General features: G+C 35.0%; 1 protein-coding gene across 1 annotated transcript; it reads right to left on the reverse strand.

Annotated features, from left to right (window-relative positions):
• Positions 1 to 3,090: 3,090 nt before the first annotated feature.
• On the reverse strand, positions 3,091 to 4,029 carry LOC141546290 (olfactory receptor 5p57-like). The gene has a single exon (XM_074273987.1). The coding sequence runs from the start codon at positions 4,027 to 4,029 to the stop codon at positions 3,091 to 3,093; it is 939 nt and encodes a 312-aa protein (XP_074130088.1).
• Between the last annotated feature and the right edge of the window lie 9,634 nt (positions 4,030 to 13,663).

The following is a 13,663-nucleotide window of genomic DNA, read 5'->3' on the forward strand; positions in this document are numbered from 1 at the left end:
GTTCAGTCTCCTTATCGTAGGTGGTATATAACAAGTAAAACCTGTCTTTGATCCTCTTTTTTTTTTTTTTTTCAATCTTTTCCATCAGCTCATTAGGTTCTACTTAACTTTCATTTTCACCAAAAAATAGTCCCTTCCTTCCAGAAACTCACATTCTAGTGGGAGAAACACCATGTAAATAACCAGATGCATACAAATTATAGACAGAGTAGATAAATAGTAATCATAGAGAGGAAACTACTCAGCTAGAGAGGAAAGACTTCTTGCAATACATGGGATTTGAGCTATCTTGGAAAAAAGCCTGGGAAATTAATTGATAATGGCAGGTACAGAAAGCATTTCAGGTATATGTGATAACCAGTTCAAAAGATATAGAAGATGAAGTGTCATATATGGAGAAAGGTGAATTTTTCAGTGTAGCTAGTTTGTAATACAATGGATAGTTGGAAAGAACACATAAGATTAGAAAGGAGGAAAGAGACCAGGTTGTGAAGATTTTTATTTTTTTAAACTATTCTTTATTTATGTCTTTTATTTTAACCTGACAATTTTTTTTCTAGTATCTTTCCTTCCTCACTCCTCACAAAGTAGTCTACCAAAGAAAAAAGAATAAATTTCTTTAGGGTATATTATGTCACTAAGGTGGTTCTTAATTAAAAAAAAAGCCCCCACATGTGCCCCAAACACCACTTTTGTGTTAGGAAAAAAACTATCAACAAAAGATAAATCCAGTGATTGAGGAATGGCTTAACAAATTGTGGCATATGAACACGAATACTACATTAATGCAGAAACATAAAAAACATTAATATAATCTGATACAGAGTGATTATAGCAGAGTCAAGAAATCAATTCATAAAATGATTGCACAATGTAATGGAAAGAACAGCGCCCACCCCATCCCCCATAAATTAGGAGAAAATTAATGCTACAAGATTTTTAAAAAACCATCATGGACCCAAAAAAGAATAATGAGAAGACATATCTCCCTTTCCCTTTGCAGAGATAGAAGTTCCATGTTTATGGAATATGACATGTATTTTCAGACTTTTCCAATTAATATATAAATTCACAAATTTAATACAGTAAATAAAAATGTATTTTTCCTAAGCCTCATTTATTTGTATCACATCATTTTATCAGTAGACTATTAGATTCTTACACACAGGGGCTATTTAATTTTTGTCACTGTATCCGCCAAGCCCAACACAGTGCCTGAGACATAGTATGTACTTAATAAATATCTGTATTGGTAGAACAAAGGGATAGTGATCATTTGCATAGAAGCAAAGTAGAATTTTGAAAGGGGAAAGGGGGAAACAGCAAACAGAAAGAGAGAAGAGAGAGAGAGAATGAAAAAAATAAAATGAAATAAATGGAATTATACTGTGAATATAAATGAGCTGAATGGATTAAAAACCAGAATCCAATAATATACATATACATACATACATACATATATATATACATATATATACATATATATGTATATATATGTATATATATATATTACAGACACATTTGAAACAGAAAAATAACAGTTAAAATAAAGGGCTGGAGCATAATCTAATATGCTGCAGCTGAAGTAAAAAAAAGGCAGGCATAGTAATCAGGATCACAGACAAAACAGAAGCAAAGATAGACTTAATTAAAATATTATTAGGGAAACTGCATCATATTAAAAAAGGTATATAGAAATGTAAGATAAAAACTTTTATATTACATTTATTTAATAAAGGCCTCATTTCTCAAATATATGTTAAGTATAGATGAGTCAAATTTATCCTAAAAAATATAAGAGCCATTTCTTGATAGAAATGGTCATAGAGCAAAAATAGACAGTTTTCAGAAGAAGAAATCAAAGGTATCTTTAGACATGTGAAGAAATGCTCTAAATCACTTTTGATTGGAGAAATGCAAATTAAAACAACTATGAGATGCCACCTCACACCTATCAGAAATAATAAATGTTGCAGGGCATAGTGGAAAAATAGGTATACTAATGAACTGCTGATGGAATTCTGGAGAGGAATTTGGAACTATGTTCACAGGGCTATCAAACTGTGCATATCCTTTGATTCAGTTATACTAGTACTAATTTATTCAAAAGAGATGAAAGGAAAAGAATAAGGACCTATATGTACAAAAATATTTACAGCAACTCTTTTCATGATACCAATGAATTGGTAATAAAAGGGGTGCTCATCAATTGGGAAATGACTGACCAAGTTGTAGCATATGATTGTGATGGAGTACTATTGTGCTTTGGGAAATGATAAGTGGGTGGCTTCAGAAAAATATGAGAACTATATATATTGAAGCAAAGTGAAGTAAGAACTGGCAGATTATTGTGCACAGTAGCAATAATGTTGGAATGATGACTGACTGCCAAAGATGGGGCTATTTTTATCAGACTTGTAGAAGGCTGGAACTCTGAAAAGGGGTATTTGAATCTAAGACAGCAGAGCTCTTAAGGCTAATTACCTCATCAATGTGTGATAATGGTTCTATAAACATATGGTGAAGATGTGAGAGATGGCTCTCTTCATGATTGGCACTTGCTGATTGTGTTGTGATGAGATAATCAGAAGCAAGGACTGGAAGGCTAAGGGAAAGGGTGTGATGCTCTTGGGCACAGTACACTGAGGAGAGAAGACTTCAGTCTCCTAAGCCCAGGATTCATCTTTAATGGCTGCGTGAGAGCTTGCCTGCCTCCTTCACTTCTCCTCCTATAGACCAAGGACTTTGACTGATCCTGACTCTGACTGCTCCTATGGCCCTCTAGAGATCTAACCTGGACATTATAAAGAACAATGATCTAATACAATTTCAAAGGAGTTATGGTGAAAAAGGACAAAATTGATGAATTTTTAGTGTAAGCTAAAGTATAATTATCAAATTTTATATTTCTTGCTTTTTTTGAAATATATCTAATATGGAAATGTGTTTTACATGATTTGAAATATATAATTGATTTCATATTGCTTGCCTTCTCTGTGGTTTTGAGAGTGAGGGACAAAGTGCTCAAAATTGTAAAATTAAAAAAATGTTTAAGATAAATGACAAAAAAATACCTATATTCATCTGAATTCAAGAAAAAAGATGTTTCCTACTCATCAATTTCCTTAGGGCCCCTTTTACTTCATTGTTCCTTAAACTATAGATTAGGGGGTTCAACATGGGGATCAATACACTGTAGAAAACAGAAATTACCTTATTCTCATCTGTTGAATAGCTAGACTTAGGCATCACATAAATTAAAATAAGGGTACCATAGAACAGAGTGACAGCTGTGAGATGGGAGGTACAAGTTGAGAAAGCTTTGGATCTCCCCTCAGTAGAACTTATCTTCAAGACAGAAAAGAAGATGTACACATAAGAAATCATGATAATGAACACTGTGATCATAAGTACAAATGCAGCAGAGGCAACAGGAAGAATTTCAATAAGATTATCTTCAGAGTAGGAGAGTTTCAAAAGTGGTGAATAATCACAAAAAAAGTGATTGATCTTATTGGCTCCACAGAAGGACCGATTCAATAAGCAACCAGTAAAGATCCAAGCATTCACAGAACCACCCACATAGGATGTGATGAGTAACAGGGTGCAGACCTTAGGAGACATGTTGATGGAATAGAGCAGGGGGTTACAAATGGCCATATACCGATCATAGGCCATTACAGCCAGCAGGAAGTTCTCAGCTGCCCCAAAGGAGAATGTACAACATATTTGGGCCATACACCCTGGCAGAGAGATTAAGGTGATGTCCTTGAGGTAATTTGTGAGCATGAGAGGTGTGACAGATGAGGAAATTTCAATATCCATAAAAGCCAAGTGACTTAGGAAAAGGTACATTGGAGTGTGAAGTTGGGAGCTAATTCTGATCAACATGATTAAGGTAAGATTACCAACTAATGTGACTGCATAGACACTCAGGAATATCACAAAGAGGATGACACGAAGAGTTGGATCATCTGTTAACCCCAAAAGAATGAATTCAGTCACAGCAGTGCAGTTATTGCCAGACATCTGTCTTGGAAAGAATGCCTATTAGACAAGAGAAGGAGATGAAAACAGAATACGGGATTAAGATTTGAATATGTCTACTGATGCATTCAGAAAACATTCACTGGCCACTTCCTACATGCCCATAATATATTCTTACTCCTATGCTTTTCTCCTATGCACTACAGTAGGTTATAGAGATGATAAATTTTTTACTTCCAGTTTTTTCTCCTTAGACCAGCAATATTGTACAATTTTCCAATTTAGTCTTTTTGACAGCATGAAAAAACATTTAAGAATTGAGAATAGCTGGATTCCAACCATAGGAACTTTATTGAAATATGCAGGGATTATATCCAAATATGTAAATGTTGTTCTGTCAAATAACTACATTGTCAATCCCATCCAAAGAAATAGAGTCTGCGTTGTGATCCCTGATTATTCAAAAGATTACCTTCCATAACTGAAGATATTATTCACCTCATGTTGATTATGAGGAAAGTCCTTATTCTCATGAAAACCCCTGTGCTGTAAAATCACAAAAGAGGAGGAATGGAGAAATCTGGATTCTAAGTCTTCTTATTTTATTTTGCTCATAGAAATTGGCATTACTGAAAAAGGCTATCATTATGTTAGATATTGCTAGCCTTGAGGAGTATGGGAAAATTCTCAGGGGAAACATTGCTGTTTCCTGAGTAGGAGGGTGGGGAAATAAAGAAGCAACCTATTATAATCACATCTTCTTTACATGTTGCTTCTTTCCTTTATAGCTGAGCAAAATGGTATAGGAAAGTGATGGCATTTTATTGTTCTATAAGAAGTGATGACAGGGGCAGCTAGGTGGCGCAGTGGATAGAGCACCAGCCCTGAAGTCAGGAGGACCCGAGTTCAAATCTGATCTCAGACACTTAACACTTCCTAACTGTGTGACCCTGGGCAAGTCACTTAACCCCAGTCTCAGGGGAAAAAAAAAAAAAAAGAAAAAAAAGAGAAGTGATGACTATGACTGCTTTGGATAATATGGTAACCCTTCTATTAACAGATGCAGAGTGAACTCAGTAAAACTAGAACAACAATTTATGTAATTTATGTAACAATCTATGATGATGAGAGGAGAAACTACTTTGAAAGACCTCAGAATTTGGACCAAAATGGTCATAGACCAAGTCTTCAAAAGGCTGATGAGGAAATATTTCTTACCACTTATTGGCAGAAAGGTGATAGACTAGAGGTACAGAATGAAACAAGCATTTCCATACATGGCCAATCCGTTGATGTATGTTATTTGACTATACATAGATTGTATAAGAGAGGATTTCTACTATGAGTCAGGATAGGTAACTAAGTGGATAGTGAGACATGAGTGGAGGGAAGAAAGAACAACAAAACAAAATGCACAAAAATAAAAAGGAAATACAAGTGTGTGTGTTTATATATCTAGATATTTGTGTGTCTATGTATAGGAGATATTTCTTTTAAAGACCAAACAATCTTGAAATATTGATGTTTGTTGGTGCTTGATAAGCTCCAAATAAAATAAATTATCTTGTATATTGATTTTATCCTGGAACTTCTTATCACTTTCAATTCTAAACTCATTTTTTCTTCTTTTGTAAATTCAGTAATGAAGTATATAAAATATTGAGATACTGTTCAGGGCAGAATCTGAGAAGAACCTGAATATAAACACTCATTTATGCATCAATCGATGGTCTAACACTTTCTTTGGTGACCACAAGAAAAAAAGGGTTCTTAAACAAAACGAAAATTTTGTGGAATAGTGAGTGAAATTTTCAACACTATTACTTCATTCTTCCTTCCTTTAGAGAAGACTCTACAACTACTTTTCTGAGCAAAGAAAGATTATGCCTCTAGAATCCCTTTTCCCCCATTTTCTACAATTCAAAATACCTCAATGACTCCTATTGTCATTACAACAATCTGAAAAAGAGTCTTTTCCCCCAGGGCCAATCTCTACCGGTTCCACTGACTCCATCCCTCCTATTTCAACTCTAAACTTTCTCCCTTGAAAAACTCCTTTCAATCTTTAATCTTTTTACCTATAGACTTTTTTCCTTCTTTCAACAAATAAGCTGAGATCTGTCTAATCCTTTAAAACATTTCATTTAACCCTGGTATCCTTTCAATTTATCATGCTACATCTGAATTTTCCCAATTAGTTCTCAGAAAGAAAAAAAAAAATCTACCCTTTTTGAGCCCACTTTCTCTCCTCCTACTCATTTCTTAACACAATCTAATCTGGTTTCTAACCCCATTATTCCATTCAAACTATTCTCTATGAAATTATCAATAATTTCTTTATTTCTAATCTATATCTAATTTATTTTAATTTCTAATTTAATTTCTAATCTAAATTATAGTAATTTTGTAATACTCATTTAAATGCCTTGACTTAGAAATTGTTTCAGACTTTGTATTTGTGTTGGCATTAGCACCTAGAAAAATGATTGAATAATAGGAGGTGCTTTTTTAATACTTTTCATCTGACTGTTGGCCTCTTTGCAGTATGTGACAAGGTGGATCATCTACTTTTCATGAATACTTTTTCCTCATGAGTTTTCCTGACACTGGCTCTCCTGGTAATAGTATTCCCCCTACCTGTTTAACCTTTCTTCATCAGCCTCATTTGTCAGATTATGATCCTGCTCCAGTCTTCTAACCACACATATTCCCTGTACATCTATCTTAGATTCTTTCCTCTTTTTTTTCCATACATTTTTAATGAGTGCATTAAACTCCACTGCCATTAATATCTCCATTCAAATGAATTCTGTCTATATGTTCAGCCTAAAACTCTAATCCACACATCACCAATAGTTGGCTATTTGTATCTGGATGTCTTTTTAAATTAAAAAAAATATTTTATGAAGAATTCACACAGGACAAGCGCTCACAAGATGGTCAGAAAAAGTGATACAAGGACATTCTCAAGGTATCTGTAAACTTTGGAATCAATTGTATGACATGGGAGGCACTGGCACAGGACCTGGATATCCCAGAGACATTTCAAATTCAAGTCTAACAGAGATCAATCTAAAACCACGTCTCCCTAATTTCTTATTTCAATTCAGGGCTTTACATAAACCTATCTTTTATGCTCATTGTCATAATAATTAGAATAACTCAGTCCCACAATTTAATTTTTATAGATTACTTTTCTCCCATAATTGTTAAAGGAAAATATTATTACCTCATTTTACAGATGAAATAACTGTATCACAGAGATTTAGTCTCTTATCTATCTATGGTCACAGTTATAGCCAATAAGACTCAGATTTAAGATTCCAACCCACTTGTTCTGACTTCATGTCTAATTCCCTTTCCACTATTATTAACCAATAAATATATCAATGAAATTCCTCCTGCCAGGCCTCTGTTTGAGAAGTGTGTGGGGAATGACATGAGACAAATGCACCTATGAATACACAGAGAACTTTTCCTAAGGTATCCTTACCCAATAATGTTCTATCAGGTACTTACTATTTGCAGAGAATCACTTCAAGATATATGAAATGACCTGTGATAGATCAGAATTTGCTTGCTAACATAGTGTAATAATGCTCCATAAATATTGTTCACTTTCAAATATTTGATTTTATATGGCATTATATGGTACCATAAATATAAAGACTTTTATTAGAAATGAAAAACAAATAGAAAGTAAGGAAAGGAGGGAGAGAGAAAGAGAGAAAAGAGAGACAGGCAGATAGAAAAGAAAATGAAGTCAATATAAAGTGTGCTCTAGCAAGAAGAAGAGACAAGCCTCCCTGAATTGGAATACAAATTTAAAATTAGATCTAAGTATTTTTATACTAAAACCAAGAACAACAGTGGTACCTACTGATGTAAGAAGATGATAACTGTAGACTCCAAGGAATTATCTTTGTAGGGCACCATGTTATATATGTTGGGTTTTGTAGCATTTGGGATATAACCCCTTGAGTATCTTAATAGCAAATGTAACCTACATCATTAAAATATCATTTGAAATCTACTGGGATAAGGAAAATTACCAACAGATAAATTGAGTTTTCCAAATTCTCAGGAGTCTTCATTTATTTTTCCTTTATCTATGTTTATCTAAGATTTTTAAGAACTGAAAAACAAGATTCAATAGCAATATAGCCAAACTAATATGATCTGCCATGAAAGCTCTCAATGATTATTTTGGGATCAATATGTTGAGATCAATTGTTTGGGGATCAAAATGTTATTTTACATTTATGTTTTATTTTATTCTTGTCAATTTCATGCAAGTAAACTTTTCCCGATTTAATTTATGTTAAATTTTAAGTTCTAAATAGTTACCTCCCTTCCTTCTCACCTCACTCTAGAGAAGACGATCATTTGAAATCCATACTATGTATACTTCTATTTAATCATTAATTTATTTCTCTAAAGGTGGAAATCATCTTCTTTTCTAAGTCCTTTGTAATTAAGTTGAATACTTAGTTATTCACACTTATTCTTCAAATAATACTGCTGTTACTGTGTATACAATATTCTCTTATTTCTGCTCATTTCACTCTTCATTATTCATTAAAATTTTTCCATGTTTTTCTAAAATTAACCAGCTTCTCACTTCCTACACCACAGTAGTATTCTATCACAATCATATATGACAGTCTGTTTAGCCACTCCCCAACTGATGAGCATTCCTTCAATTTCCAGTTCTTTGCCACCAAAAAAAGAGTTGTTATAAATATTTTACAACATAAAGATTCTTTTCCTTTTTCCCTTGAGAAATAGACCTAATGGAGATACTGCTTAAAGTCAGTTTTATAATTGGGAGGTATAATTCCAGATTGATCCCCAAAATGTTTGGATCAATTCACAGTTCCATCAACATTAATTGAATTAATATCCAAAAGTTTTCACATTCCCTTCAGTACTTGTGATTTCCCACTTCTATTATTTTAGGCAATCTGATAGGTATAGGATGACACCTCATTTCTCTAATCAATAATGATTTAGAAATTTTTTTCATATGACTATAAATTTCTGATTTCTTTATAAAATTAGTTTTTCATATCTTTTGACCTTTTATCTATTAAGAAATAGTTCGTATTCCTCTACATTTGATAATGTTCTTCAAGTATTTGAAGTTTGAGACCTTTATCTGTCTATAAAAATGTTTTCTCAATTCTCTACTTTCCTTCCAGTCTTGCTGACATTTGGTTTTATTTGTAATAAATCAAAATTTTTTTAAAATTTCCCTATAAGTGTAATTATCCATTTTACATCTCACAAAGCTTTCTATCTCTTATTGTCATCAATTCTTCTCCTATCCTTAAGGCTAAGAAGTTATAAGTTCCTGATTGATATAATATTCAATTTACGGAACATCCACTTGAGAATGTAAGAATTGTGTGAACATTCTGGGATAAATTTCTTATTGTTAAAAGTCTTACAATATGTAGATTATCTTCCTGTGGCAGGGAGGAAAAAGAGTGACCTTGTCCAAGTCACTATCAGTTTGTTAAATTATTTATGAGCACAGGGACTGAGAATTTCTTAAGACAAGTTTCAATTTGTGAAACGAGAGGTAAAATATTTAGGCCATTGTATAAGAAAAGGGAAAAAGAAATTGGATCCTATAAATTACTTGAGGGAATGAATGGAAACAGTAAAGTTAAGGGATTGGCACACAGGGCATTGGTCACTAAAATTTTGACTAATCTTATGTTACCTAAGAACGTTGCAGTGATTCATTTGCAGGGGCACCAAAGAGGAGATTCCTTTGAGATAAGGAGAAACTGCTTTGCAGATGAGGAGGCTAAACGGCCTGGAGAAGAGGAATCTGTAAGTACGGAGGAGATGATGGTGCTAATTCTGGCATTTCTGCCACAAATGCCTCCACCTTCCCTTTCCCCAGAAAAGCAGCAGGAAATCCAAAGCCTTGGCGCTCAGGAGGATAAAGAAGGGCACTGGTTCCTCCCTGATGGGAGAGAGGTACTGACCACAGCAGGTATGAGATGTGTACTCCAACATTTACATCAGGGCAGTCATTAGGGTGTCCAAGACCTGTGTGATGTGGTGCTGACTAAGTTGGTGGCACTGGCTTGTACACAATAGCAGGCAACTAGTCTGCGGGTGTCCTGTTTGTCAGAGGATGAATAGGGAGGCCCAATGACAAGTCCAAAAAGGAGGAAGGCCTTCTGGTATCAGGCCTTTTCAAATCATATAGGTGGACTTTACTGAGCTGCCGTCAGTGGGGCGTCTCAAATACTTGTTGGTCCTAGTGGACCATCTGACATCATGGGTGGAGGCCATTCCCCTTGCCTGGGCAACTGCCTCAGCAGTTGTAAAAGTACTCCTTGAGCATATCATTCCAGAGTATGGGCCGGTGGAGCAGATAGATTCAGACTAAGGCACCCGTTTCACAGCTAAAATCCTCCAATCTGTGGCCCACGCTTTAGAAATATTATGGCACTTACACACCTCATAACATCCACCCTCATCAGGTAAAGTGGAAAGGATGGATAAGGAAATTAAACAGCAACTCACTGAATTGGCTGAGACACAATTGTCCTGGACCAAGTGCCTTCCCCTTGCCTTATTAAGAATTAGAACAAAACCCTAAAGAGATGTGGGATTATCACTTTATGAATCATTGTATGGTCACCCTTATCCAAAAGGGATTCAAAATTCTTCCTTGGATCCAACATTTGAAACCAAGGATTTGTTTTTAAGGAAATATGTTATGTCTTTACTGTAACATCTGAAAACTTTACAACTAAAAGGGCTTATTGCTCAGACTCCTCCCTTAGGATTTCAACAGTGCACGAGTTCTAGCTTGGAGATTGGGTCCTGGTTTGGACATGGAAGGAGGACAAGCCGATCCTGAGCTGGAAAGGACTGTTCCGAATCCTCTTGACATCAGATACAGCAGTGCTACACAGGAAAGAGGGTGGACTCAGCATACCAGAATTAAAGAATTGGTGGACACTCCGAGGGTGTGGACTTCCCAACTGAATGAAGAGAACAAGCTGAGACAAACATTGAAAAGCAACTGATGAACTGTGCATGTAAAATCTTGATAGCGGTATTGAAGCCTCACTATCTCTTCACTGGTTAACATTTCATGTTGTGTCACCACTCTCCCTTACACCCCTCCTTTTGCTCTAATGCTACTCCAATAGTTAATCGTGATTATTAGATAAAATATCTATTACTGACACCTCCCCCTCCTACAAAACATCCTCCATCAATCATAAGAGTTCCTAAAACTTGTACCAATACTTCTATTTCACAACACAAAATAGTATTCCATTATAATGTCACTTTTCCTCCTGTGTTTTTATGCAACAGAAGAAGAAGGGCTTGGTATGATACCTTGCTTGGTGGGGCAGGAACTGCTTTGGGTATAATTAATTCCATAGATCTTGAGACCCTGGCCAGCAGACTGCGGTGCTGGACAGAATATATCTCAAGCTTTAACTGTTAATGCACAATGGTTACCCACAATGATCCTACCACACCAAAATACTTAAAATATCAAGGTCAATTTTTACATGTCTTTAATGACAATGCAATGGTTAATTTACATTTTTGATACCAATGTTAGTAAATTATTTAATGGGATAAAATATTCCCTCGAATTATTGACAAGTGGAAAATACTTAAACCTGAAAATGCAATGCCCAATGTACTCCTTATTGGTGCACTGGAACTATTGTATATTACCAAGTACATGTTTGGACTGCCATGTGTCAATTTCATGTTATTCCTTTGATACTACATGCTTATTTTGCATTGCCTCACATACAGAGTAACTATATAGATCATAATGATGTAACTCACACCCTAACTGTATAACGACTGACAAAGGTATGGTATGTGGGATGATGACCCGGCAGATGGAGCCCTGCCTTCTCCCACATTCTTCCAACCTTTGTGACTTAACTCTGTACCCCTTAAACAACTTCTCTATGCTATATGAAGTTTCTGCCCAACACATATGTGTTGTGTCTAATAACGTTACTGATTTAGCCTCTGTTTCTCAGACCCCCTCCTTACTCTGGTTGTCTAACTAATGTTTCCTTCTTGCATTGGCAGGGTGATGTTTTCTATTTTTCCCTGACATTGATGTGATACGGAATCTGACTTGGGTACCCAAATTGTTATCTCTTCCTCATATTTCTTTGTCTCTACAACCCTTAATTAATATCTTAAACCAATCTCATGTCCTGAAGCGACTATTACAGTCTAACCAGCGCACTTTAAATGAACTCGAATTCAGACTCATATAGTGGCAGGATGGTTGCTCGAGGCCTCACATTTAGTTATCACAGATACTAATAACCATTGGTATGATTTTTTTATTTAGATCTAACAGTGCTATCATGTATTTTAATAGTTTAGCTATCCCTATACTCTTATTATCCATATTTTTGTTATCTCTATGTTTTTGCAACTGTTATATGTACTCTAAAATGAAGAAGATTTATTCCAGCTTCACTCCCCTTATCACATCCTCTTATGTTTCTTATGAACTTAAGGCCAAATTAATAAGAAAATTCTATATTATTAGTAAGTTCATTTCAAATCATTGTAAGGACATGACTTTCCCCATATGAACCCAACTCCCATGTAAGCCATGTGAACCTAATTGAGGTAGGATGTGACTCCTCCTGTGAGAACCTGACCGTTCCTTAACCCATAACAACATTTGTTTTAGCTCCTTCTTCTATGAGTACCTGACTATTTTTTAGCCTATAAGATAGGAACGTACCACCTGTGTTTTAGCTCCAAATACATGATTCCAGGAACTCGCCACTCCTTGGAACAGTTGCCGTTGATAAGGACTGGCCCCCTAGTCAAAACAACACCTGGTTATAACCATCTGGAGCCCTCTTCGGCATGTTACTATCTTATATGATGTTTTTACTTGGCTCAAAGCCTTCTTGGTCCCGACCCCTATAAAAGATGGTTAAAGCATTCCCCATTTGAAGTCTCACCCATGAAGATGATGATCTGTCTGGGACCCCTTTTTCCTATTCTGAACCTAGAGGCTGTTGAATCGGGACTTCCCAGCCAGATTGGAATCTAGTGTTGGTGCTCCTCTAAATTGGTGATATTTTCTTTTTTCCTTTTCTACTATTTTAATCATAATTCTCATTATTCTCTGTCTTGCATGTATTATTTGCTGTATTAGTTGTTATTGTAAGCATTCTATTCCGTGCATTGTATAATTAAATTTTACTTTCACTTTGATTGAGTCCGAGAGCATCATTTAAAGGAGCGGATTTGAACTTTTCTCTAAAATCACATAACAGTTCCATGTGCTCTTATTTTTCTTATAACATCTATCTTTATAGCCCTAGTTTCCCCAACAGTTTTGACCAACTAGTGAATTCTTATATCAAAAGCTTAAATCTTTAATTTTTCAAACACAAAGTTACTATAATCTTTTAAAAAATCATTTTTTGCGTGTCTACTCCATTCCACTTATTCATTTTTCTACTTAATCAGTACCGGAAAGTTTTGATAATTACTGACATAATGTAGTGTAAGATGTTGTATGGTAAACCTCCTTCCCTTATTTTTATTCATTAATCCCTTTGATATTCTTGACCCTTTGTTCTTTAAATGAATTTTATTTTTTCTAGTTGAAAAAAGTTTTTTTTGCTAATTT

This window comes from Sminthopsis crassicaudata, chromosome 6 (assembly GCF_048593235.1).
Source record: "Sminthopsis crassicaudata isolate SCR6 chromosome 6, ASM4859323v1, whole genome shotgun sequence".
NCBI classification, from domain to species: Eukaryota; Metazoa; Chordata; class Mammalia; order Dasyuromorphia; family Dasyuridae; genus Sminthopsis; species Sminthopsis crassicaudata.

Excerpts from the sequence above, each read along its gene's own strand:
- LOC141546290 (XM_074273987.1), bottom strand. The coding sequence starts at position 4,029 with ATGTCTGGCAATAACTGCACTGCTGTGACTGAATTCATTCTTTTGGGG.